At 39.3% G+C, this 27,931-nt stretch overlaps 3 protein-coding genes and 1 non-coding gene across 4 annotated transcripts; 3 read left to right on the top strand and 1 right to left on the bottom strand.

Annotated features, from left to right (window-relative positions):
* The first annotated feature begins 7,756 nt into the window (after positions 1 to 7,756).
* On the top strand, positions 7,757 to 8,086 carry LOC106392577 (uncharacterized mitochondrial protein AtMg00810-like). The gene has a single exon (XM_013833385.1). The coding sequence runs from the start codon at positions 7,757 to 7,759 to the stop codon at positions 8,084 to 8,086; it is 330 nt and encodes a 109-aa protein (XP_013688839.1).
* A 6,475-nt stretch (positions 8,087 to 14,561) lies between these two features.
* On the top strand, positions 14,562 to 17,033 carry LOC106396622 (putative UDP-glucuronate:xylan alpha-glucuronosyltransferase 3). Its single transcript, XM_048766498.1, has 4 exons — positions 14,562 to 14,804; positions 14,906 to 15,121; positions 15,194 to 15,825; positions 15,889 to 17,033. The coding sequence occupies exons 1-4, from the start codon at positions 14,749 to 14,751 to the stop codon at positions 16,917 to 16,919; spliced, it is 1,935 nt and encodes a 644-aa protein (XP_048622455.1). The 5' UTR covers positions 14,562 to 14,748; the 3' UTR covers positions 16,920 to 17,033.
* Positions 17,034 to 17,398: 365 nt separating this feature from the next.
* On the top strand, positions 17,399 to 19,894 carry LOC106390514 (probable beta-1,4-xylosyltransferase IRX10). Its single transcript, XM_013831003.3, has 8 exons — positions 17,399 to 17,848; positions 17,972 to 18,118; positions 18,274 to 18,338; positions 18,422 to 18,491; positions 18,702 to 18,920; positions 19,029 to 19,172; positions 19,264 to 19,399; positions 19,481 to 19,894. Exons 1-8 carry the CDS (start codon positions 17,474 to 17,476, stop codon positions 19,708 to 19,710), a joined length of 1,386 nt encoding a protein of 461 aa, XP_013686457.2. The 5' UTR covers positions 17,399 to 17,473; the 3' UTR covers positions 19,711 to 19,894.
* Positions 19,895 to 25,371: 5,477 nt separating this feature from the next.
* LOC125592249 lies at positions 25,372 to 25,477 on the bottom strand. Its single transcript, XR_007328087.1, has one exon. It is a non-coding gene; the product is annotated as a small nucleolar RNA R71 (small nucleolar RNA).
* Positions 25,478 to 27,931: the final 2,454 nt, after the last annotated feature.

Raw genomic sequence — 27,931 nt, 5'->3', positions numbered from 1 at the left:
GTTCATCACTCCAGTTGGCCCAGCAAGAGAAGAAGATCAAGACCTCGTAGTCTCTGACCTCTTCTTACGAGGAACAACAACATGGAATGCTCGGAAAGTACATGAGCTTTTCCCAGTGCAGGCAACTGACATCCTCTGCATGAGACCTAGCTCCATGGGCGCTGCGGATAAGCTGATCTGGACTCCAACAAAGTCAGGAGACTACTCTACGAAGTCTGGATACTACTCAGCTGTGGAGATGGATAGGTCTTTGAACCCAGTCAATCCGGGTCACGCTTTTAACTGGATTAAAAATGTTTGGGCTACCAAAACGGCTCCAAAGATCCAAGTGTTTCTGTGGAAAGTAATGCAGGGAGCCCTACCGCTCGGAGCTACCTTACAAAGACGTGGGCTACTAGCTAGCTCAGTGGTTTGTACGAGGTGCGGGGAGGAGGAAACAGCAGCACATCTTTTTCTGCACTGTCAGTTTACGAGGAGAGTCTGGGAGACACTCCCACTTTCAGAGCCTATAGACCCTTCAAGATTTGACTCGTTTAGTATGGCAATCTCCAGCACCCTAGGTATGTCCTGTCTCCCACCATCTGGAGTCACTATTGATCTATTCCCCTGGCTCTGCTGGTGTTTATGGACAGCTAGAAACTCGCGCATCTTCGAGAATGTTAACCTCTCAGCGATTGAAATTGGAAGCAAGACTGTGCGTCTAGCAAGAGAATGGCAAATCGCCCAACCACTGAAACCAGAGCACCGTTCACTTCAACCTATCTCCCGTAGAAGCGCCACTAACAATGTGGACATGGTGATATGTCATTCAGATGCATCATGGTCCTCACATACCAAAGCAGCGGGATGTGGGTGGTGGTTCTCCGATACAGCAGGAACTAAACTCGGGCAGGGCTCCTCGACAGAACAGCACGTGTCATCACCCCTCATGGCGGAAGCGATCGCGGTTAGGGAAGCTCTCCTCCACGCAAAGACACTCCAGTTCACCAAAATCTGCTTGAAGTCAGATAATCAAGTGCTTATCAACGCACTTTCCTCGAAGATACATCCGGTGGAGATCTATGGACTCAATTTGGATATCGAGGCTCTATCAGCTACCTTTTCTTTTCTGCATTTTTCCTTTATCCCTCGCCGTCTAAACTCTGTTGCGGATCTTATTGCTAAGTCTGCAACTTGTAACACGTACTCTGTCTTACCGCTTTAGGCTTTAGCTCTTATTGAAGTATTTGGTTGTTCAAAAAAAAAAAAAACAAGTATGATTCGTGGGTCACTTCAATCTTCAGTTCCTACATCCTTTAAGATATGTTTCTGTAATGTATGTCTTTGATCAAAAGAAATTCATATATAGGGCTATAAGTTATACTAGGATAAGATAATTCTAGAGATTATTAACTGCAGTTTTGGTATTTAATTGGCTCATAAGTTGTGAGTTTGGTTATTTTGTTAGTTAGTTTTTTACTTGGATTTTTTCATCCTATAGGTATTATATTGCTTGTTTGTGTGTAAATGTCGTTTTTTAAAGAAACAACAAAGTATAAAGACTGATTTCAATCGTTTTACGTTAGCTGGATATGGTTTCTTATTGTCATCGTATGAATTGTATTATAATCAAGCTGATTTTTAGATTAAATATGTAATATGATAGTGTTGTACCCATGAATTTTCTTGTAAAATTTTACTTCATTGCATGTCTTCCCGTCTATTTAATGCATACCTTATATAATTTAATTATTCAGAATAATCAAGGTGTGAATCCCCTTTCCCAAAATTAACGACCATGACCCTAGTGAGCCAGGTCCGCCCCGTTCCAAGACTTTACGAGATGGGAAGATAAAGCACGCTGAATATGTCTTTATCTAATCTTTTTTCATCGAATCAAAGAATCATAACAAAAATAATAAATTAGCAAATGGGACTTTACTATAATTTTTTATAGTCCAGCAACAGTTACTGCTTCAGACCAACAAACAATCTCTTGAAAGCCTTTTCAAAAAGAAAAAGAAAAACAAACTCGTTTAATATCAACTAATTAAGAAATACTGTATAATAGTGTGGAGTACGAATATAAGCATATGCCTTATTGACCCTACCTACTGCTTGGTTGAGACTATGCTCTGAACTCTGGATTCACAGACCACGATGCTTTCACACTTGTTTAACTGTATAGTTCCGCTCCTATATTTATTGTGGTGTAATTTCGGTTGAAAGTTGTAACAATAGGTACCTGACTCATTTATTTGTTTATTTCGTAGCCAGAAAACTAAAAACATAACTCAAGAATATAGGAATATATGAAATTGGTTAATATACGGTGGAAGATTTTTTTCCCGGCTTTATATCTTGTTACAAAGTTTAGGCAATATATAGTTTAAAAAATAACAAAAACTTAATCTAGAGGAGTAGACCTTTCCCATAATTTCGTAAAATTACATCCAAACACGTTGTAGCCTAGTAAGTATGCAAGACTGCAAACCAACTTACATGGAGATCATTGGCAAGCGACAACACTATAAAGTCTAATATCTTTTTTTTTTTTTTTAACGTTAAACGGCCATTCTATTACTCAGGGTTGAGGTGGTCTGGGTAACCAGACCGGAATAGAACAACCAATGAAAAGTAATTCCCTATGGAAGGATCTAGCAGTCTTAGCTAAAAAATCTGAAAATTGATTATGCGTTCGTGGGACATGAGTAATGCTGAACTCCGGGAAGCATATCCGTAGCGTCTCGATCTTCTCCAATTCTGTCGCAAAGCTTGACCAAGCATGAGGTTCCTTTAGCATAGCAATCAGGTCCTTACAATCCGTCCCAAAGCTCTGACATGTTGAGTGCTGAAGCATATTCTCCATTGCCCACTGTAGTGCTTCAACTTCCGAGTGCAAGGCTGATTCACGTCGAGTAATATTTTTTAACCCCATAAGCTGAGCCTTCCCCCTACTGTCCATCCACACCCATCCACATCCACTAAAGTTGGCCGATGCTATCCAAGATCCATCTAACAGGCATATGTTGTCCAAGCTTATGACTTGGGGGATCACCATATTGTTTCCTTGTGGCACTGGTTGTATCACTTCATTCGCCTCAAACCAGGTTCGACATTCACTCTCTGCATATCGAACTAACTCCAAAGGATCTCTATCTATCCCCCTGAATAGTTTTTCATTCCTAGCCTTCCATATATACCAAATTATCCAGGGATAAGGATCTCTGTCTTGTTCCGGCTCAATAATAGAGTTTTTCCTCCAAAATAGATAATCCATGTCTAATATCTAAATGATCAAATCCACAACATTTTAATAGTATATGACGAATTTTATTGATGAGATCCGATCCTAAAGATATCCCCCTCCCCCAGCTTGGAGATGATTATTTCTGAAATAAAAGCAATTAATCGCAATTTATATACTATTAATATATAAACTGAATGAAGTCAATCAAAATAATATTTGTGTTTTTCTCTGTAAGTCAATCTTCAATTCACGTGGACTTTTTTCCACCCGAATCTTTCCTAGCTTGGATAATAAATACTATAGACCCGGAAAACTATAGAGAACACATATGGTTCGGTGGGACAGAAGATCTATCAGAAATGGAATAAGAGAACTAAATACAGTAAAAGCGAAACTACTGTGTCAGTCATCCTGACAAATTGACACAGAAATCAAGGACCTTGTCCAAATATGTCTAAATGTACTCTAAAGCAATTGCGTTCAAACATGCACTTATAATATTCACTAAGGTCAGCGCCTCTGTTTATAAGATTTAAAAAAGTTTATTATCCTTTTTGTTTCAATATTTTATCATCTAAAAGACTTATTTACTCAAGAGTATCATCTAAAAAGCATCCGTAAATGTATAATGAAATTAAAAAAATATAGATTAAAGAACACAAGTCTATGTAGAATCTATGCCAGCTCCTATATATATTATTGTATTTTCTTTTCAAGTCATACTTTACGTTTAATTTGTTTTATTCTGCTGAACTTTGTTTTCTGTTATCATATAAGACAATAAAAATCATCCAAGTCGAAAAATATGTTTCGAATGTTGGTATAATAAAAGTAAACTGGTTCTTTAGTTGGCGCATGCATGTAAATTTCTTATCACTGTAATGTTTTTGTGTTATTTTGTGTGATTTATGTAAACCAGAACTATCCTAATATTAGGAAATTAAATGTAAGTTTCGCTTGCTATATTTTATTTTATTTTATTTTTCGTTCGAAGCTTCCATCGTAAGTAGGAGATCGATGTCAACTAAATCCTCTTTACAACAAATGAGTGTCTGACAAGTGTAATTTATGGTTTATGTAAACGGGAACTATCCAATTGTTAAAAAAATTATGTAAGTTTTTTTTAAATGAATTAAATGCAAGTTTCGGTTCATTTTCATTTCTTTCTAAGATTAAATGCCCAATCACTCAATTGAAGCTCAAGCCCATCACACAGTCTCAAAATACACACAGCTCAAGTCTGATATTAAAATGAAGTGCGTCAAGACCAGCTCACCTGCAGCTCATTAACAGGTTGGAAGCGCTTGGGGATCAAACCGAGTGAGCTGTCATCTTGACCACGTAGATATGATCTAGATGGTTCCTACCTTTTGTATAAATAAGAGAAGAGACATGATTGTAATCTTCAAGTTATGAAAGCATAATTTCAGAGAAAATACTAAACTTTCCAAGTTTCTATCTTTACCTTTATGGTATCAGAGCATCAGGGATTAGAACCTAAGGCTTCACAATGGATGGAAACCAAGATCAAATCCCCGTCACCGCTCTCACCATCACACAAGTCGTCACCTTGAAGCTCAAAGAAGGAAACTACCTTCTATGGAAGCTTCAGTTCGAGCAGTTCCTCTCAAGTCAGATGCTTTTGGGTTACGTCACCGACATACAACCACGACCTCCTGAAACCACAACCACACGTAATGGTGATGATGTAACAAAAGAATCAAATACGGAGTTCACAAAATGGATGAAGAAAGATCACCTGATTCTCGCCTGGATCTACGGTACTCTAACTGAAGATGCTCTCAAATCGGTCTACGGTCTCCACACCTCTCAAGATGTATGGCTTGCTCTAGCTAAGAAGTACAATCGAGTTTCAGCCACAAGAAGGCTAGATATACAGCGCAGAGTCCAGACCACCGTGGAAGGTACTAAGACTATGACTGCCTATCTAGCGGAAATCAAGTCTTTGTGTGATCAACTGGATTCTATTGGAGCTCCTATCACTGAGAATGAAAAGATCTATGAAGTGCTTAATGGCTTAGGAAAGGAGTATGAGTCAGTGTGTGCAGTGATAGAACACGCTATGAACATCTCTCAAGCGCCTTGCTTTGAAGACATTGTCTACAAACTCACAGGTTTTGAAGACAAGCTCCTGTCTTATCAGCCAGTTCATGAAGTCACCCCTCACCAAGCTTTTTACACAAACCGTGGAGGCTACTCAAGCCGTGGAAGAGGAGGATACAGAGGAGGATATCGTGGTCGTGGCTCCTACACTACTCAGAGTCGTGGATTCCCACAGCAGTTTTGGTCATAGTGCTCATCGCCCACAACACAATACAGACAACCGCCCCACTTGTCAGATATGTGGTAAATATGGCCATCCTGCAAACATATGCTACAGATGTTTTGATCTCCACTTTGCTGTGGAAGATCACCAACCACATGCGAATGTGCTCACAACACATCACACTGGTGCGGAATGGTATCCAGACAGTGGATCCTCTCACCACGTAACCAGCTCAGCGCAGCACCTTGATACATCTCAAGAGTATGATGGCACATATCATGTTATTGTGGGCAATGGCGACTTTTTACCCATCACGCATGTAGGCTCTGCTTCAATTCCGACCCAGACAGGTAACATACCTCTCCTTGATGTGCTTGTGTGTCCAGAGATTACAAAGTCATTGTTATCAGTCTCAAAACTCAGAGATGATTATCCTTGTTTTGTCACCTTTGACTCAACAAATGTTTGTATTCTGGATAAGGCAACCAGCAAAGTTCTCAGCCAGGGAAACAAAACTAAAGGACTTTACCGCTTGGATAACCCTCAGTTCCTGTCGTTCTACTCCTCCAGACAACAAAGCTCAAGTGATGCAGTATGGCACAAGAGGCTGGGGCATCCTAATGATCAAGTTCTGCAGTATCTATCTTCAACAAAGGCCATTCAAATAAATAAGGTCCTCAAGTCTATGTGTGAACCATGTCAATTGGGCAAGACTTGCAAGCTTCCGTTTTCTAGTTCAGATTTTCGGTCTAGTAGAGTGCTTGAGAGAATACATTCAAATGTTTGGGGTCCTGCACCTGTTGTTTCAGCTCAGGGTTTCAGATATTATGTTGTATTCATTGACAATTAATCAAGATTATGTTGGCTCTATCCTATGAAATCAAAATCCGATGTGTTTTCTATCTTCAAAGTATTTCAACTTCAAGTAGAAACCCAATATGAACAGAAAATCAAAGTGTTTCAGTCTGATGGTGGAGGTGAGTTTGTCAACAAACAACTTGCACAACACTCCTCAGACTATGGGATCAAGCACATTATGTCATGCCCTCATACTCTTGAGCAAAATGGACTGGCAGAAAGCCGACATCGTCACATCACAGAACTAGGAATGTCAATGCTTTTTCAGAGTCATCTGCCTGATGTGTTATGGTTTGAAGCTATGTTCATTGCTTTCTTCCTCAGCAATCTTCTTCCAAGTTCAGTTCATGACAAGATGTTGAGCCCTTATGAACTACTAAATGGTAAAGCTCCGGTTTATACAGCCTTGAGAGTATTTGGCTGCGCTTGTTATCCAAATCTGAGACCATACTCACAGAACAAGTTCGATCCGAAATCTCTTTTGTGTGTCTTTCTTGGGTACAACGAGAAATATAAGGGGTATAGGTGCTATCACCCTCCGACAGGCAGAGTCTATATTAACCGGCATGTCTTGTTTGATGAAGATATACTGCCCTACAAAGACACTTATCTATACCTGATTCCTGAAGCTACAACACCTTTGAGCTCAGCTTGGAGACTGCAAAGCAAGTCTCATACTTCAAGTACACCAGATGTCAGCACAGATGGATCAGCTTCGGCTAAAGATATTGAAGAGCAACAGCCTATTATGCGACCCTCTGTCAACCCTCCCTTGGTGATACCTGCTGTTGTTGATCTTCAAGCCGCAGAACCAGCAACATCAGAGTCTAGTCAGACCTCTCAAGCTTCTGATCACACAACACCACCAGGATCTCCTAATATTCAAGTGCAACAACCACTGCAAGCTCCAGTAGCTCCAGACAATTCTAATGGTATGATCACAAGAGCTAAAGCAGGGATCATGAAGCTCAATCCTCCATATGCCTTGCTTACTGTCAAAGGTATACCTGAAGTTCCCAAGTCAGTTATGGGATATCAAGCAGCTTGATGTTAAAAATGCATTCCTCCATGGTGATCATACTGAAACAGTTTATATGAGACAGCCTCCGGGTTTTGAAGATAAAGAACATCCTCAGTACGTTTGTAAGCTTCACAAGGCGATTTACGGGCTCAAACAAACCCCCCGGGCTTGGTTTGACAAGTTCAGCTCATTTCTCATCGAGTTTGGCTTCATCTGTAACAGCAGTCATCCGTCTTTGTTTGTGTACCAAAAGAGCAGAAGCATTATTTTCCTCTTGTTATACGTCGACAATATGTTGATCAAATGAAATGATCAGCCTCTCATTCAGAAAATTCTAAAGAATCTCAGTAAAGAGTTCAGGATGAAGGACTTGGGGCCTCTCAGTTACTTCCTTGGCATACAAGCTCAGCTTCTTCCCACTGGTTTGTTCTTGAACCAACAGAGATATGCAACATACCTTCTCCAAGCTGCAGGGATGCTAGACTGCGCTCCGATGCCTACACCTCTCCCTCTTCAATTAGACAGAGTGCCGAATCAAGACGAGTACTTCTCCAATCCTACTTACTTTTACAGCTTAGCTGGGAAGCTCCAATATCTCACACTGACGAGACCGGACATTCAGTTTGCTGTAAATGTAGTGTGTCAGAAGATGCACAAACCAACTGTGGCAGATTTTCACTTGTTGAAGTGAGTTCTACGCTATGTGAAAGGTACCTTAGAGATGGGGCTAACGCTTGAATCTGATACAAACTCTCAGGTCCGAGCATATTGCGACAACGACTGGGCTGGCTGTCATGATACAAGAAGGTCCACTGGTGGATTCTGTACATTCATGGGTACAAACCTCATTTCTTGGTCTGCCAAAAGACAAGACTCAGTATCACGGTCCTCTACTGAAGCCGAATACAGAACACTTTCAGACACTGCAGCTGAGCTAGAATGGATTGGTCTGATGATGAAGAGTATCAACCTACCTCAGTTAGAACCTGCAGAAGTCTATTGTGACAACCTCTCTGCCGTTCATTTGACTGCAAATCCCGTTCTTCACCGGAAGTCGCAGCTCTTTGCCACACACTATCATTGTGCTCGAGAGAAGGTGGCTAACGGGTCTCTGATAGTCAAACAAATACCTGCAGCTCAGCAACTGGCAGACATCTTCACCAAGTCTCTTCCGCAGCATAGCTTCTACAATCTTCGTTTCAAACTCGGAGTTGCTTTTCCACCCACCTCGAGTTTGCGCGGGGGTATTAAGCCCAGTCACTCAAATGAAGCTCAAGCCCATCACACAGTCTAAGATACACACAGCCCAAATCTTAACTAGAGAAACGACAAAGTGATGCAACGGTAAAGAGTAAAGGAAAAGGAAGTACGACAAGACTAGCTCACCCGCAGCTCAGTAACAGGTTTGGAACGCTTGAGGATCAAACCGAATGAGCTGTCATCTTGACCACGTAGATAGGATCTAGATGGTTCCTACCTTTTGTATAAATAAGAGAAGAGAAATGATTGTAATCTTCAAGTTATGAAAGCATAATTTTAGAGAAAATACTAAGCTTTCCAAGTTTCTATCTTTACCTTTATAAATCACAAGTAGGAGATGTAAATTTCATCTTACAACGAACGGCTGGCTGACACGTTGGTGTGAACATGAGGAACTTAGAGAACAAGTTTAATTATCACCTAGGCATCTCTTCTCATTGTTCTCTATATAAACATTTGCATGTCTAGCTTCAAAACTACAACATAAACAAAACACACATATATCATATACATTCACAGCTAACACACAGACACATACATACACGTACATCTACTTAAACAGGCTAAAAATGAGTTCCAGAGGAGAAGGTTCTAACTCTACGGCGGATACAAAGGTGACTAAAGAAACAGCGAGTGTGATCCCCGTTGAAAGAAAGCTGGTTAAAACCATGGTCTTGAAAACCATTATCTCTGCCTTCACCCCCTCTGGTGGGGATCAGGGTTCTGAGCCTACCGGCGACGGCAACCGTAACGGAGGCCGCGTGCATCCTAGTCGCTGATCGGTCCTTTTATTGGGGCTGAAGATATATGCCGTTGTGACCTTTCCTAGGTCTTTTTTCCTTCATGGTTTTTATATACATATATAAGGTGGTGTTTTAGTGGTCTTATAAGTATCTTTGGTAATAATGCGTCTCTTTGTTTTTCTTAAAATTAAATGTTTGTATTGTTTCCGGTAGGAGGTGGTGATGTTTATGATATCTTCTTTTAAAAATAAAGACAAGTTGTGATAATTATGATCGGTCGTGACCTAGTTGTGTTAATGATATTACTATTAAAAACAGTATTATTTTTTGTCTATCGTAATCAAGTTGATAGTTTCTAATCAACTCTCTAATTTCATATGCCACCGTGCTGTTTTATTTAACCAACCAACTGGTGTTTAGCATGAAGTCAAGATGGGTGCAGTATGAATTGCTTTTGACCAGACTTGTTTCTTTACGTGTGAACTTATGGAAACATATGGGCTTTTGTTGTATTCTTCGTGTGTAAGCCATGTATAGATATGTGGACATAATTATTGATTTATGATAGACATATATATGTGCGTGTAAATGATTTTGTTGATGAAATCTTTGACGATTATATATAGGAAAAGTGAAACCAATGACAAAGCATATGTTGAATAGTTAATAGAAGGGTTTTCTGCAAAAAAAACCTTCAATGTGGTTTTTTTTTGCAAATTAATCCGCGAATTCAAAAACTCACGGGTCAACCCTCCAAGTGCCAGTCAAACCGCAATATAACCCTCGGCCGTATATATGTGTATTTGACTGTGTATAATTTTAACATTTTTCAATACTACGTCGTTTTGACACTAAATTTTTAATGAAAAAAATTTGTTGAACCCCACCTTCATTGTGCATTTACGCAAGCTCCCATGTCCAAGAGAAGAAGAAGAAGAAACAAGGTCATTTCGGAATAAATTTTTAGAAATCTATATAATTGCGTTTGTTAAGTAAACAAATATATTTGTTGGCCGAGATGGTCATATAGCATGCACATGGTGTTTAAGGTTCAAGTTTCAAACCCCGAGTTCAACAATTTTTTTTCATTAAAAAATTAGCGCCAAAACGACCTAGTATTGAAAAATGTTAAAATTATACACAGTCAAATACACATATATACGGCCGAAGGTTATATTGCGGTTTGACTAGCACTTGGAGGGTTGACCCGTAGGTTTTTGAGTTCGCGGATTAATTTGTAAAACAAAACCACATTGAGAGTTTTTTTGCAAAAAACCCTTAATAGAATGGTCACTGATTAGGTCAAAGCCATGTTGTACATAATAAATGACAATTTTATCCACACTCTATTTACACATTGATGTGATTATTATAAACACAAAATGGCAAAATGCTACATTCCATAAATTATTTATTTATTTACCTCAATTGTTTCTCTCGGCTTTTGTTCTAATTTTTTTTTTTGTCATATATATCCGTCGGTGATATACTGATACCAGTTATTCAGTTAGAGTTAGGATTATATACCAAACATACCAATGAGATTTTCTTATGAGTAAAATGCTTGTAAATTATGTTTTAAAACGTTACAATTGAAGCCCCCCACTATTATAACATTTTAGTAAAATCTATTAATATGAATTACCTACATATTCACAAATTAAATTGGACTTTTGGCAACTCTGTAATGGTCATGGGACTGAGCAAAAGAAGCCAGGGGGAGAAAACAAATAGAGTATACTTCTAGCTAGGATATAGCAAAGGCAAGAAATGAAAAATTATGGAATTATACACACAAATATAGCAAAATCCTATGATAAAAAGATGATATTGTTTAGATTCACTGAACAATGACGACTAATCAGCTTATAGTCATGTTCACACACTTGTTTCACACAAAGTCTCATCTCATCTGTTTGTTTATCCTAAGTTTTACTTAATTGATTATTGTATATATTGATAATAATCTTTTCGTCAAAGTCAATAGTCAATAGTCAACGTCAGCATCTGATGAAAATATGGTTATAAAGCTAGCCATGAATTCGTGTCTTTAAAATCAAAATGGATTCAGCAGTAGAAAGGAAAAAAACATTGTGGACTGATGTTAACTGCCAACAAAAGGCGGGAACACTTAAGAGACAATTCATAAATTATGGACCAGTATCTTTGATCCTCTTCTTGTGTTAAAACTCATTCATATAGAACTATCGCGACGCGTGATTTATTATGTTTTTTAAAACATACTCTGTTTTTATTGTAATGGATCCTATGATTTTTTTTTTTTTTTTGAAACACTATGGATCGTATGATTTTTATTCGAATATAATATGCAAACGTGGCTCGAAATTAAGAAACTTGTGATAATGATGTAGGGGAAAAAAGAAAGAAAAAGAAGAAAGTGGAGACTGGAAAGAGATATGTACGGACAGAAAATAATTATCCAATAGGTATCAATAAAGTAACTTCGTGAATAGAAAATGAATATTTTTGGAAATTTACATGAGTTTATTTATTCTTGGTGTAAAATATTCCTAGGTACAGGACTTCTCCTATAAGTAAAACTTGGATGTGTGTTTGTCGGCTTAATGTTTTTATTATTTTAAGTATTTTATTGTTCGTTTGACTAAAAAAGTATTTTATTAATAATAGTATCACTTTGGACGATGTCCGAAATAATAGCAAATTTTTTTTTTTTTTGCTAAAGAATAATAATAGCAAATTGCACTGGAGAAAACAAATATATTAATCTAGTTTTTGTTCAACAAAGGTAATATACAAATCTAGCATATTTGCCAACATATTTTTACAGAAACCTCTTTACAAATAAATAAAAGCGACAAAAGTTTCTAACAATGTAAATAATTTTATTTTGTAATGAAATTATAAAGGAAATGAAAAATAAAGAGCCAAAACAGGAAAACACAAGCAGTGGAAACTTGTAATTGCTATTTCTGTTCCAAAATATTATACTTTTACATTTTGATTTAACTCTTTTGCTTGTTAAATATTATGTGACCAATTAAATTATGTAATCTTTTATAATTAGTTAAACATATATATTTAATGATTTTTTTCAAAAAAGTTAACAAACTTTCTTAATATTAGTTCTTAAGTTAAAACGTAATTACTGTACTTATATTTTTTTAAATAAAAGGTCCTGATTAACCAGTGAAACTAGCTAGTGATAAAAAGAACAAAAGAACAAAAAGACCTTCATGTATTTTCCAGCAAGGGGACAATGGGGGCCATCAAAGTAGCAACCTGTCGCCACTAGTGACTTCTCAGAAGTCCAGTTTTGTAAGTATCATTGGCTCTAATTTGAATTGAACACGAAAGCATATTCAAGTATTCCTTCTAAAAGTAGCTGAAGTCTCCTTAAGATTTGTTAGGTAAATAAATTCAAGGACATCTTCATAACAAATCGAAGATATTAACATCTACAAGAGGAAATGCTTACAATGCTTTAGTTAAAAAGAATAAAGAAAAAAATTGTTGCTTAAAAATAACAAAAATCGTGGATTAAATCCATGGCCGGTTCTGGCCAAGCCGGATGAAACATTCTACTCAAACCCCAAAATTTTGAAAAAAAATTATATATAAATAAACCTATAAATTTGTTAAAAAAATTAAACCTTCCAAACTATATAAATCATTCTTAGACGGTATACAGCTCCCAAAATCTCAGAGCCGGTCCTGATTAAATCTTGCTATCAAGCAAGTCAGCAATGGCAAAATTGCCTTGATCATTTTATTAAAATTGGTGATCGAATTCAACCAACAAATTTGTAGCTAGATGTTAAATGTGAAGATAATCATGTTCTAAGAGTACTTCCAATTGGAGGTTCTAGCTCCGGGGTTCTAAAAATATATATTTGGGTATGTATATACTATATATGTGTATGTATTTGTGGGTTCTAAATTTTACGGAAAATCTAACCTAAAGTGTCAAAACATTCTCTCCGGAAAAAGACTCTATGCAGCCAACATATCCGGGAGGTTGTTATGTTTCAACACAGTTTCCTATCAGTTGATAGGGGAAGAAGACTTGCAAGGGGAAGTGGGTTGTCTCATAGCCAAAGGCAATTGGCTCTTAATTGGATTAGAAACAGTATGAGAAGTATACTTACCAAGCAAGATCATCAAATATGAACCAGCAGAACCTCTAAGATAAGGACTTTTTGCTTTCTCTTTCTCCTGTTTCCTTAGGGTGTTCTCGTTTTTGAATTTGTTTGATTTATTTCTGTATATGTAGTCGTACAATGCGCGCACTGATGTACTGAATACACGTATCAATGAACCTCATGGACTTGTCACCGCAATGACTTTTACAAATGGGATGCCTTTTGTCGACACTAGTGTAAGCACTCGAGCTTTTAAATATTTAATACATGTCTATCATTCTCTTTTTGATTGACTTTTTGCTTTTGTTGGAATTAGCGTGGTCGCATTTCCTTGTGGAAAGACGAAGACGGCTTGTACACCTATAACCCTCAACCTTTCAGGTATTTGAGAGCGTTTAGTGACAGTCACACTGAAGAAATCAGTTGTCTACCTTCGGTAGGAGATAATCTTTTCTTTCGTTCAACAGATAACAAAATAAAGGTAAGAAACTCATGTAAAGACTGAGTTATGATGAATGATATAATCAAATTGTTTTGCATTTTCAGGTGTGAGATCTCAAGACATTTCAATGTAACACGATCCTAACTCTACACACGGACACTGTGACATCGGTCTTAGTTTGGGGTGAAGATGTCCTTGAATTACCTTAAGATTTGTTAGGTAAATAAATTCAATGCTTAAAAAGAAGAAAGAAAAAAAAATGTCGCTTAAAAAATAACAAAAATCGTGGATATATAGCATAATATATTCAGCTTTACAAAAAAAAAGAAAATCTTGCTGTCAAGCAAGTCACGAATGGCAAAATTGCCTTGATCGAATTTAACCAACAAATTTGTAGGTAATCACGTTCTAAGTTAACTTTACTGCTACGTGTGATCGAACACTAAAAGCCGAATAAAACGATCATGACGTTGTGTTCCTAGGTTTATGGACTCACATAAATGGGCCTAGGCCTCCAAAACTAATCATTTTTAAATCGGGCTTTATGATGATCTGGATTGCTTCATCTTCCTGTAAGGATTTAAGTCTGGATCCTTTAACTGAAGCGATTGACAAAATAATTGTAAATAACACAGCTCATCTTTGACCCAAAAAAGACACAGTGCATACGTTAACAACGAACTCTCTAATTTTCTCGGAAAATCAAAAAGCGACGAAGAGAATCTAAAGTTTAACATTCGTCCTGCTGCTGGAGCAGCTACTTGCTCCGAGTGATCGATTCCAGAGTATGAGGCTTCCTTCTCCTAGTCCCGTCGAGCCCAGGCACCGACTACCGAGTCAAACGTAAGTCTCCCCCCCCCCCCGGATCGCTATGTTAGTCCGTTGTGGCAATTTGAAATGTGTAAAATCGAGATCTGATTCTTGTATCTATTGTACTTTGATAGCGATGACACAAACAGGAGGAGATCTCTGAGAAATCGAGATACTAAAGATCTCGAGAAAGGAGGTGGATCACACAGCTCCTTTCACTATAGAAACTGGACTGCCAAGTTCTCTACCTTGAAACTCGTCTTGATCCTTCTCGTGCTCGTTGCTGTGTTCACTCTCTACCGTTCACCACCAGTACACATTGCAGATCATCCATCCAATTACAACTCTAGGTATCTCTACTATCTCATGGAAGAAACTTGATCTCTTATTAGTGTGACTAATTAGGCTTTCTCAATGTCTAGTTTCGTAAGCAGATGGAGTAGAGAGTCAAATGCTATTGATCCTCGCTATATATCTACAGCTGAGATAAACTGGGACCATGTGTCAGACGTTGTAGAGAAGCTGACTGGGAAGAGCGAGTATCAAGGAGTTGGCTTTATAAATCTGAACGGTGACGAGATTGTTCCATGGAAGGAGCTGATACCTGACTGTGACCATGTCGCACTCCACCTGGACCATATGGCGAATAACATAACTTGGGAGTCCTTATACCCTGAATGGATCGATGAAGAGGAACAATTCGAAGTCCCCACTTGCCCTTCTCTTCCTTGGGTTCAAGTTCCTGGCAAGCCTCGGATTGATCTTGTCGTCGCCAAGCTTCCGTGCAACAAAGGTGGGAAGTGGTCAAGGGATGTTGCTAGATTACACTTGCAGCTTGCTGCAGCTCGTGTGGCTGCCTCTTCTAAAGGGCTTCACGATGTGCATGTTCTTTTTGTTACTGATTGTTTTCCCATTCCTAATCTTTTTATTGGAAAAGAGCTTGTTGCCCGTCAAGGAAACTTATGGCTGTACAAGCCTAACATTCACCAGCTGAGGCAAAAGGTGCAGCTGCCTGTTGGTTCATGTGAACTCACAGTTCCTCTTCAAGCTAAAGGTCAGTATCAAAATTTTATATATTACTTTGTATATCTGTTGCCTGAGCTATTTTTTCATGCAGATACTTTCTACTCAGCAAGTGCAAAGAGAGAAGCATACGCTACCATATTGCACTCTGCTAACTTCTATGTATGTGGAGCTATAACAGCAGCGCAGAGCATTCGCATGGCTGGCTCTACGCGAGACCTGGTGATACTTGTTGATGACTCGATCACTGAGCACCATAGATCTGGCCTTGCCGCCGCTGGATGGAAGATTTATCCAATTCAAAGGATTAGGAATCCGAAAGCTGAAGCAGACGCTTATAACGAATGGAACTACAGCAAGTTTCGTCTTTGGCAACTGACTGAGTACGACAAGATCATCTTCATCGATGCTGATATGCTTATCCTCAGGAACATTGACTTCCTCTTTGAGATGCCTGAGATATCCGCTACTGGAAACAACGCTACCCTCTTCAACTCAGGTGTGATGGTGGTTGAGCCATCGAACTCCACATTCCAGCTGCTCATGGACCACATCAATGACATCGTGTCGTACAACGGAGGAGACCAAGGCTACCTCAACGAAGTCTACACGTGGTGGCATCGGATCCCGAAACACATGAACTTCCTTAAGCATTTCTGGGAAGGCGATGAGCCTGAGATCAAACAGATGAAGACGCGTCTCTTTGGAACTGATCCTCCTATTCTCTACGTCCTACATTACCTTGGCAACAAACCTTGGCTGTGCTTCAGAGACTACGACTGCAACTGGAACGTCGATATTCTGCGGGAGTTCGCAAGCGATGTAGCGCACAGAACGTGGTGGAAAGTGCACGACGCCATGCCTGAGAACTTGCAGAAGTTCTGTCTGCTGAGATCGAAACAGAAGGCGCAGCTGGAGTGGGATAGGATGCAAGCTGAGAAAGGAAACTACACGGATGGTCATTGGAAGATTAAGATCAAAGATAAGAGACTAGAGACTTGCTATGAGAAGTTCTGTTACTGGGAGAGCATGCTTTGGCACTGGGGAGACAAGAACTGGACTGACAATTCCACTAACTCTTTGTCACCTCATACATCACTTAAAGCAAATATTTCTTCAGTGTAAGTTCTGTTATTTGATTATGTCGTTGCCGTATAGGTTACTTTGCTGGGTATAGAAACGGGCATAGTTCCTTGATAGATGTTGAGTTCCAAACCTTTTAATAGAGCTTTGTTGATATCCGAGAAGGGTTGAGCTTGTCAAGCTCCTACTCCTGTAAGTGGCAAGGGCATGATATAAACTTCACCAAGAACTAGATCTCTTTCATATGCTTAATTAGATCTCTTTCAGCAAATTAACCCTTAATAATATGCATCAAAACTCAAAAGTCTGAGTATAGTGTAATAAAAAGAAACCTGATTGATCCTAAGGAAGGAAAGAAACTTGTTCATTTTTTAGTTTTCTTGCGAATGATTGGTATGTGGAATATGTAATAAACTGGGGCCTTCAACTAAACCCAATGGGCTTTTCAATAAATTTAGTTGCAATTAAAACGGTGCCGTTTAGCTAACACCCGCGCTATGATCTCGACGTCTTTGCAAGATCTCCTAATCAAATTCTCTCACCGAAAATGTTAAAGACGGAAACGAACAGGCAGTGAGGGGAGGGAGAGGGGGGAAATGGCGAACTTAAGTAGTAGCAAGCCTAGAAACTTCGGCGCGTACAGTTACTCCGCTGCTCCCTGCACCCGCACGCACCAGATTGGAGCTCTGTTCCTCGTCGTCTCTACCTTCTTCGTCACTAGGCTCTTCGACCAGTGGTCATCGGAATCCAACTCCGTCACCGCTTCGATTGACATCCAACGTACTTATTCCTCCGGAATCACGATCGATAACGGGGTTCCACAATGGCCGGAGCGAGGGTACGGATCCCACCTCTCGCTGAAGATCTACGTATACAACGAGAACGAGATCGACGGTTTAAAAGAGCTAATGTACGGAAGGGACGGTAGCGTTAAGACCGCCGCGTGCTTGAAAGGCCAGTGGGGATCTCAGGTGACTGACTTGACTTCATCATCAACAATTATACTCGTGGATTCTCTTTATAAGCTTGTGAAACTATGATAGCTATAGTTTGATCGCCTCTCTGTTGTTTTGGTTGTTGATGATGATGATTAGGTTAAGATTCACAAGTTGCTTATGGAGTCTAAGTTCAGGACGAGTAAGAAAGAGGAGGCGGATCTGTTCTTTGTGCCAGCTTATGTTAAGTGTGTGAGGATGTTGGGTGGTCTTAATGACAAGGAGATCAATCAGACTTATGTCAAGGTGAGCTAAATCGTCACTCACTGATTCAGATGTAGTCTGATTGATACGTATGCCTCACATGTATAGATGCTTATGTATACATCTTATAGATGGTTATTTCTTTTGTTTTCTATTACAGTGATACGTATGACTCACATGTTCTCTGATTCATGTAGGTTTTGAGTCAAATGCCTTATTTTAGAAGATCTGGTGGTCGTGATCATATCTTTGTTTTTCCCAGGTTATACAAGTTGTTACTGTTTCGATGAATTGTGTTGTTTTGTGCTATCTTTGACATTAGGTTTGTTTGTTATGGTAATGTAGTGGTGCTGGAGCTCACTTGTTTAGATCCTGGTCAACATTTATCAACCGTTCTGTTATCCTTACCCCTGAGGTACTTTGCCTTGCTTTCTCGTGAGGGATATCTTGTCTTTTGAATTGTATGTATATATATGGTGTTGCTAGTGAAGGGCCAATGTGAAAGCTCATTGTTTCTTATCTTTCTCTTCAATGTTTTTATGGTCTATGTCCCTATTTACAAAACCATTTTGTGCTAGAGTTTGTTTTACAGAGAAATGAATGTTTCCAACGATTGTGGATGTAGGGTGATAGGACTGACAAGAAAGACACTACTGCCTTCAACACATGGAAAGATATAATCATACCAGGAAATGTCGATGACGCTATGACTAAAAATGGACAACCTGATGTTCAGCCTCTGCCTTTGTCGAAGAGGAAGTATTTAGCTAATTATTTGGGTCGTGCGCAAGGGAAGGCTGGTAGACTTAAACTGATAGACCTCTCGAAGCAATATCCCGATAAGGTTTAGTCTCACTTTGTTTCTTCAGAGACTCAAAGCTATTTTCATGTTTTTTTGGTGGTTGTCTTTTCCCTTTGCTTGATTGATTGATATGAGTGGTTCTGTGAGCAGTTGGAATGTCCAGATTTGAAGTTCAGTGGAACTGAAAAGTTTGGAAGAACGACGTATTTTGAACATCTGAGGAACGCCAAGTTCTGCCTCGCTCCTCGTGGGGAATCGTCATGGACTCTTCGCTTTTATGAATCCTTCTTTGTGGTCTGATCTGTCATCTCTTTACCCAAACTTTTAGTTTCAAGTAATTACTTACCTTGTGTACTCATCTATATTGTGATTTGTGCTTTTTCAGGAATGTGTCCCGGTTCTCTTATCTGATCACGCCGAGCTGCCTTTCCAGAATGTCATCGACTACGCCCAAGTATCCATCAAATGGCCATCATCTCGAATAGGCTCAGAGCTTCTCGATTACTTAACTTCAATACCCGGTAACAACTGCTTTTTCTTTGTGACAATATCATTTGATTTGCTTCAGATTCTCAAACATGGCATGTCTCTCTCTTTAACAGATACAGACATAGAAGGAATGATAGCCCGGGGTCGGAAAATTAGATGTTTGTTTGTGTACGGTCCAGATTCTGCACCATGCAGTGCGGTTAAAGGGATTCTATGGGAGCTTCAACGCAAAGCGAGACGTTTCCAGCAATCAACCGAGACGTTTTGGCTGCACAATGGCAGTTTTGTGAATAGAGAACTGGTCCACTTCAGTAGCTGGAGACCTCCTATGCCTCTGCCGTGAGAGTTCTTGCGGTTTCAACATCCCACAAGAATGATGAAGTTGTGTGTGTTTATGGCCTTTACACCGATAGCTTATATAGTTTTTATGAACTTGACATACAAGTAGATATTTTTTAGTGAATGTACAAGATTTATTTGATTAAAACGTGACAGAAATACGACGAAACGGTGAATTGGTGGTTCCTCTTGTCGATATTTACGTTTGTATAAGTTGAAAAGAAACAAATTAGATCAGAAAATCAAACAGGACATCTGAAACCGAGCGCAGTCATGTTCAAGGATACGAGGCAACAAAAATGAGACGGCGTGTCATAAATTTTTTATGTGCATTCGAAAGATGCATGTGCTGTGGAACTCTTCTTTACATTCATTACTTCCTGCATGAAGCAAAAGAACCTCTCATGGGAATGATTTGAGATCTAGCAGAGATGAAACTGGCATTTTCTCATCTGACAGAAGAATACTAGGTAAAATTTAGTTTAAGAAGCCTTCTTTTTGATTGAAATCTGGCTTCTCTTATTCAGTGCTGCAACTGTAATTAACATCTCTAGCAACGTAATATTGCCCAATCAGATGATATGGAATTACTGTTTTTCCTTTCAGAGCACGAGAATAGCAAAAGTTTTTCGTTTTTAATTTCTGGAAGCTGCTCCCTACTCCACGTTCGTTGTCCCTAACTCTCCTCTCTATTATGCCGCCGGCCAAGACCACCACGAGGTAAACCAGTTTGTAAGATCTCAGAGATTTCAACAAGTTCTGACCTTTATGGTAATGCTGAATTGATTATGATGATCTTAATAAAGCTTTTGTTGTTTATATTCATAAATAGTTATATCTGTTGGAGAAATCAGGAGTTGATATCATCAATCTCTGGAACTACCGCGTAAAGGTAATAGCTCTTTTGGTACTTTGACATTTTCTTATCGATCATCAAAGTAATATGAAAACAAGCGGTTCTGGAAACAGACGGCTTTGATGCAAGCTTACCAACATGGTCATTGGGAGGTCGGTTGATTCTCATTCATTTTGGTGCTAATGTAACACTACAAGAAAACGTTTCTGTAACAACAAAGATTTACGAGGAAAATATGTCCTCGTAAATTTACATGGCGTTTACAACGCAATTACGAGGAGTCCAAAATTCGTCGTAAACTCCATGTAACTTTATGACGAAAATGTTTCGTCGTAAACTCAATGTAAGTATACGACGAAAGTACGTGGAAAGAGAAATTTGTCGTAACCGTTACATCGACATTACAACGAAACATGTTACCGTTATATTTAGGTGAAAACGTGTATTCAATGTGCTTTAACTTACCTAAATTCGTTGTAAAGTGGTTGTAAATCATATGTTAAAGACATGTAAAATCCATGTAAAACATTCCTTGTAAAATCGTTGTTATATTTCAACTACAAGTTTCTCTATATATATGTCATTTCCCACAACTCTCTTCCTCACAACACACAAACGACAAAAAAAAAATCAGGAAAAAAAATTTTCAAAACAAAATATAAGAAAAAAATAGCCGGTGGCGGTAGTATTTACGAGTTACAGAGTTGGATGTATTTGCACAAAGATTCCGACGGGAGGGTGACGAATGCATTTGTGAGCGGGCTAGAGACATTCATGGACCAGGCGGGCTGTACACCGATCACGCAGGAAGACGGTAAGATGTTCTGCCCCTGTCGGAAATGCAAGAATTCAAAATTTGCACGTAGTGAAACTGTATGTAAGCATTTAGTAAACAAAGGATTTACACCACAGTACTACATTTGGTATCAACATGGAGAGGGTTATGGGGGAAATGAAGCTAGTAGTAGTAATAATAATTTTGAGGATGCTCATCATAATGAAGAACCGAATCATTTGCATAATGAATATAATTGTCATCAGGAGGAGCAGATGGTAGATCATGATAGGGTTAAAGATATGATTAGTGATGCATTTTTAGAAACAACTACAACAATAGCTGATGGAACTGGAAATGTAGAAGAACCTAATTTGGATGCAAAAAGGTTTTATGAAATGCTAGATGCTGTAAATCAACCAATATACACTGGTTGTAGAGAAGGTCTCTCTAAATTGTCTCTAGCAGCTAGGATGATGAATATTAAAATGGATCATAATTTACCTGAGAATTGCATGGATGCATGGGCGGAGTTGTTTAAAGAGTATTTGCCAGAAGACAACGTGTCTGCTGAATCTTATTATGAGATTCAGAAATTGGTTTATAGTCTTGGGTTGCCTTCGGAGATGATTGATGTTTGCATCGACAACTGCATGATCTACTGGAAGGAAGATGACAAGTTAGAAGAGTGTCGATTCTGCAAAAAACCACGATTCAAACCGCAAGGCCGTGGGAGGAATAGGGTACCGTACCAAAGGATGTGGTACCTACCAATTACAGACAGATTGAAAAGATTATATCAATCTGAGAGGACTGCTGCGTCGATGAGGTGGCATGCTGAACATGTCTAGAGAGATGGCGAGGTTGCACATCCATCAGACGCAAAAGCGTGGAAACATTTCAACAAGGTACACCCAGATTTTGCTACAAATATTCGAAATATCTATCTTGGGTTATGCACCGATGGATTTAGTCCATTTGGAATGTCTGGTAGACAATATTCTTTGTGGCCAGTCATTCTTACGCCGTACAATTTACCGCCGGATATGTGCATGGAACAAGAATTTCTATTTTTGACCATATTAATCCCTGGGCCGAAGCATCCAAAACGGTCTCTTGATGTTTTTCTTCAACCGTTGATAGAAGAGCTAAAGCAATTGTGGTCGGAAGGGGTGAGGACGTACGATTGTTCCTTGAAAAACAATTTTACGATGCGAGCAGTTCTGTTGTGGACGATAAGTGATTTCCCTGCTTATGGGATGTTGTCTGGCTGGACAACACATGGAAGATTATCTTGTCCATATTGTCTTGGATCGACGGATGCTTTTCAACTGAAGAATGGTAGGAAGAGTTGTTGGTTTGATTGTCATCGTCGCTTTCTTCCACTTTCCCATCCGTACAGAAGAAATAAGACATTGTTTCAGCACAAAAAAATTGTCAGAGACAATCCTCCTCCATATCTCACCGGCCAGCAGATCGAAGCGGACATTGATTATTACGGAGCTCATGAAACAGTTAAGGTTGGAGGAAACTAGCATGTTCCTGCAAATATGCTTGATGGGTATAGTGTCTCTCACAATTGGCATAAGAAGAGTATATTTTGGGAGCTACCCTATTAGAAGGATCTTCTCTTACGCCACAATCTGGATGTCATGCATATTGAGAAGAACTTTTTTGAGAACATCATGAATACAATACTTAACGTCCCTGGGAAGACAAAAGATAACAAAAAGTCAAGGATGAACTTACCTGATATTTTCTCAAGAAGTGAGTTACATATCAAGAGCAATGGAAACGTTCATGTTCCCATCTTCCGGTTGTCATCAGTCGCCAAAACAACTTTGTTTTACTGGGTTGCATCAGAAATTAAGTTTCCTGATGGTTATGTTTCAAATATGTCAAGATGTGCTGAAAGAGGTCAAAAGTTCTCCGGAATAAAGAGTCATGATTGTCATGTGTTTATGCAACGGCTACTTCCATTTTCTTTTGCCGAGCTCCTTCCAGTAAATTGATATCTTGCATATTTGCATTGTTTTAAGCTTCCATTTTGTACATAATGATCATATAGATTAGGACTTTAGCGTCTTTAGGATCCATTTTGCATTCATATGTCTTAATCAGGTAATGGAGTATCCTATGGAGCAATCAGAGGTGTTTAGAAGCATTGTGATCCAAAAAGAGATGAAGAATGGAGATTGATCAATCATAAGGCGATCCACGCGGGTAGCAGCACCCCGAGTCCACTGACCCGCGTCACCGAAAGACCAACTCGAGAAGCCACGTGGGAAGAGTCACGCGGGATCGCCTACCCGCGCGCATGACGGAGAAGCCTCGACGACGATCCGACGCGGGTTGGCTGACGCGGGTTGTGCCCGTCCATTTCTACCCGCGTCGACGCGTTATCTTAGTCTTTATTTTAATGTTTTTAAGGGCTTTTTAGACTTTTCAATGGGAACCATTAGGTTTACCAAAGACATATAAATACTCTTGTAATCCCAAAGTTGGGACTTATCTTGTTTTCTATCTAATCCAAAAGAACTTTTAGGTAAAAGATCTTATCTTGATCATAATTTCTTATTTTTGCTTGATTATCTTGCTCTCTAATCATGTTTAACCTTGAATCATCCATGGTTTTAGGGTAATTCATGTCTATTAGTGAGTAGACTAATCTTGGATTCATGGGCTAGGGTGATTAAGGGTGATTAGAGAAGATCTAGAGTATTTAGTGTTAGATTTACTTGTTTCCTTGCTTGTTGAGGGTTCTCAATGCTATTTTGGTCTTGATCATATTAAAATAGATCTCTAGGCATTTTCTGCCCACAAGGTGTATGATGAAATGCCTGAACAAACTCTTCAATGCTTTTAGCTTGCTTTACCTAAGAGATTAGTTGTTAAAGGAGTTAAAATTTCTATTGGACTTGTTCTCTATGTTTGCTTTAGTAACATTCAACCTAAGAGATTAGATGCTTGAGTTGCTTTATCAAAAGAACATTCATCTAGAGATAGAGCTTGTTTATCTTAGTGTCTAGGCATAAGGAAAGTGTTTGATTGATACCTTGCCACCCTTAGATTGGACCTACATCACCCGAGATCAAATGCCTAGCCCCATGAGTCCTCTTGCTTTAAATTGAGAAAGAAAGATCATTACTTTATTGCATTAGCTTATTAGTTCTTAGTTCAAACCATCTTTAAAACCGGATCGCACTTAGCTTAAGAATGAACTTGCATTCTCTTTGCTTTAGAATCACCTAGGATTGGTTCGACAATCTTTTATACTTCATTGATTTGATCTTGGACCCTTGAAAAGTCCTGCATCAAATTGGCGCCGTTGCCAAATTCTAAGTTGATTGTGACATTGAGATTTAGTCATTTGCTTGAGACTAAGTCAATTTTTGTTTAATCGTGTTATTGCTTTCCTGTCTTTTTCCTCCCTTTGCATTTCAGGTGTATGAACACAAGGAGCAGAGGTCCAACAAACCTAGTTCCAACACAGAGTACTTGAGAGGGACATTGCAAGACAGAGAAGAGAAGTAGAGCAACAAGCTCACTTGGAAAGGTTGGGGTTTGATATGGAGAATATGCCTCAAGATGGTGATGTCCAAGGAGGCATTGATCCAAGAGCTAATCACCTTCGACCACAGCGCCAGCCACAACATCAACCGTGCCAAGCTCGCGCCATTGGAGCCTATGATCAACCTCACATTAATGGTCATAGGTTAGGAATCAGAGCACCACCAGTGGAGAACAACAACTTCGAGATCAAGTCAGAACTGCTCAACACCATAGAGAACAATAAGTATCATGGTCTTGCTGCTGAAGACCCTTTTGAACACTTGTACAAGTTTGATAAGTATTGTGGTTTGTCCAAGACAAATGGTGTTTCTGAAGATGCTTTCAAGTTGAAGTTGTTCCCTTTCTCTTTGGGAGACAAGGCACACCAATGGGAGAAGACTCTTCCAAGTGACACTGTCACTACTTGGGATGAGTGCAAGAGAGTTTTCCTTGACAAATTCTTCTCTACTTCAAGAACAGCTAAGATCAGGAACGAAATCTCTGGGTTTCAACAGAAAGGTCTAGAGAGCTTCAGTGAAGCATGGGAGAGGTTCAAGGGTATTGGTCTTAATGCCCTCATCATGGTTTCAGCAAGGAAAGTTTGCTTAGCACCTTCTACAGAGGAGCTCTACCACAGTGCAGAAACAGGCTTGACACTGCCAGCAATGGTTTCTTCTTGGGGAGAACCGAGGAAGAGGCAGAGGAACTGGTAGAGAACATGGCTAAGAGTGACTCGGTCTACAGCGAGGAGCATGATAGGGTCAACAGAAGTGATGATCAGCAAACAAAGAAAGAGATTAAGTCTTTGCAAGAGAAGATGGACTTGCTTCTTTCCAACCAAGCTAAGAAAGAGCAAATGAACTTTGTGGGTGGTCCTATTCAAGAGCTTCCTCCCAAGATCAATGAGGTTGATGGTTTGGAAGGCCAAGAAGAGCTGTGCTTCATCAACAACAATGGTTCTTGGTACAGGAAATAGCCTAACTTTCAATACAACAACTACTCAGCAGGGGAGCTATCAACCTAGACAAAACACCGCTCCTGGTTTCAACAATAACAACAATTAGTCTACTCAGGCTCAAGGAAGTTCTTCCCAAGCTCCAGCTTCAGATACAAGTGTGGATGCAATGTTCAAGAAAATTTTGGATTTTCAGGCAAAGAATGAGAAGACAATGGGGTAGGAGTTCAAGAACATTCACTCCAAGATTGATGGAAGCTATAATGAGCTTAACAACAAGATCAGACATTTGGAGAACCAGTTTGCTTCAACGAATTCTCAACCAAGTCGCCAACAAGGGGCATTACCTGGAAAGCCAGAGCAAAATCCCAAGGAAACTATGAAAGCAATCACCCTACGGAGTGGTAAACAGTTATCTCCAAGAATTCTCACCAAGGACGGTGAAAAGCAAGTGGGGAGGTGGCTATCAACATTGATAATGAAGTGGTGATTGTAGATGAGAAGGTTGTTGAAGAAATTCTAGAAAAGATTGTTGAAGCTAAGGGTAAAGGAAAGGTTGGAGAAGAGAAGAGGACAGTGAAACATGGTGAAACTACTACTCCAACAAAGGAATCCTCTTTTGTTCCTCCTCCCTATGAGCCAAAGTTACCATTCCCCGGGAGATTCAAAAGACAGCTATTGGAGAAGTACAAGGCACTCTTTGAGAAACAAATGAGTGAAGTTCAAGTCACAATGCCCATCATTGATGCTTTTATGTTGGTTCCTCAATACGGCAAATTCTTGAAAGATGCTGTAGCTGCAAAGAAGATTGAAAGATGTTGTAGCTGCAAAGAAGAAAGAGATGGAGGGCATGATGATCCTTACCCACGAGTGCAGTGCCATTATCCAGAGGTTAGATGTTCCAAGGAAGCTAGTGGATCCAAGATGTTTCACCTTACCTTATGCTCTAGGACCCATGGTGTTTGAACGGTGTCTGTGCGATCTTGGAGCTAGTGTCAGCTTGATGCCTTTGTCTATTGCAAAGAAGCTTGGATTTACTCAATACAAGAAGTGTAAACTCTCTTTGGTGTTGGCTGATAGATCAGTGAAAATTCCTGTTGGTATCTTAGAAGACCTTCCCTTGATGGTTGGTAACTTTGAGATCCCTACTGATTTTGTTGTGTTGGAGATAGGGGAAGAAGCCCAAGACCCTTTAATCCTTGGAAGACCATTCTTAGCCACAACAGGAGCTATTGTGAATGTTAGACAAGGAAAGATTGATCTTCATCTTGGACAAGGGAGCATTCTCCACTTTGACATCAATGAAGTGATGAAGAAGCCAACCATCCAGAACCAAGTTTTGTACATTGATGAAATGGATGCTCTAGCTGATGAGCTTCTAGAGGAATTGGCACTTGAAGACTCTCTACAACACGCTTTAACAATTGAGAAAGAAGTCCAAGTGATTGAGAACAAGGAAAGTGATGCATATGTGAAGATGCTGGATTCTCACAAGGGGATTAGTGGTGAAGGTCAGAATGAGGAGCTTACATATGAGGCTCACCATGCTTCCTCGGCCACTCAACAAGAGAACCTCCAAGAGGATGATTGGAGTGAACTCAAGGCACCAAAAGTGGAGCTTAAATCTCTTCCCCATGGTGTAAGGTATGCTTTCCTTGGCCCTAATGAAACTTACCCTGTCATAGTGAGTAGTGAGCTTAGTGAAAATGAATTGTCTAAACTTTTGAATAAACTTAAAAAGTATAGAAAGGCAATAGGCTACTCACTAGATGATATTAAAGGGATATCACCTTCTTTATGCATGCATATGATACATCTAGAGGATGAATCTATGACTTCTATAGAACATCAAAGAAGGTTGAATCCCAACTTGAAAAATGTTGTTAAGAAAGAGATTCTAAAACTCTTAGATGCAGGAGTAATATATCCTATTTCGGATAGCAAATGGGTGTCTCCTGTGCATGTTGTCCCAAAGAAAGGAGGAATTACTGTGGTAAAAAATGATAAGGATGAACTAATACCAACAAGAACAATAACATGACATATGATGTGCATAGATTATCGAAAACTTAACTCAGCATCTAGAA

This window comes from Brassica napus, chromosome C8 (assembly GCF_020379485.1).
Source record: "Brassica napus cultivar Da-Ae chromosome C8, Da-Ae, whole genome shotgun sequence".
NCBI classification, from domain to species: Eukaryota; Viridiplantae; Streptophyta; class Magnoliopsida; order Brassicales; family Brassicaceae; genus Brassica; species Brassica napus.
The sequence above is the reverse complement of the archived record's forward strand: the minus strand, read 5'-3'. Positions and strand labels throughout refer to the sequence as shown.

Coding starts and splice junctions, on each gene's coding strand:
- LOC106392577 (XM_013833385.1), top strand. CDS start 7,757: ATGAAGGACTTGGGGCCTCTCAGTTACTTCCTTGGCATACAAGCTCAG.
- LOC106396622 (XM_048766498.1), top strand. CDS start 14,749: ATGAGGCTTCCTTCTCCTAGTCCCGTCGAGCCCAGGCACCGACTACCG. Junction 14,805..14,905: donor CACCGACTACCGAGTCAAAC/GTAAGTCTCCCC, acceptor GTACTTTGATAG/CGATGACACAAACAGGAGGA. Junction 15,826..15,888: donor AGTTCCTCTTCAAGCTAAAG/GTCAGTATCAAA, acceptor TTTTTCATGCAG/ATACTTTCTACTCAGCAAGT.
- LOC106390514 (XM_013831003.3), top strand. CDS start 17,474: ATGGCGAACTTAAGTAGTAGCAAGCCTAGAAACTTCGGCGCGTACAGT. Junction 18,339..18,421: donor CATATCTTTGTTTTTCCCAG/GTTATACAAGTT, acceptor ATGGTAATGTAG/TGGTGCTGGAGCTCACTTGT. Junction 19,400..19,480: donor TTACTTAACTTCAATACCCG/GTAACAACTGCT, acceptor TCTCTTTAACAG/ATACAGACATAGAAGGAATG.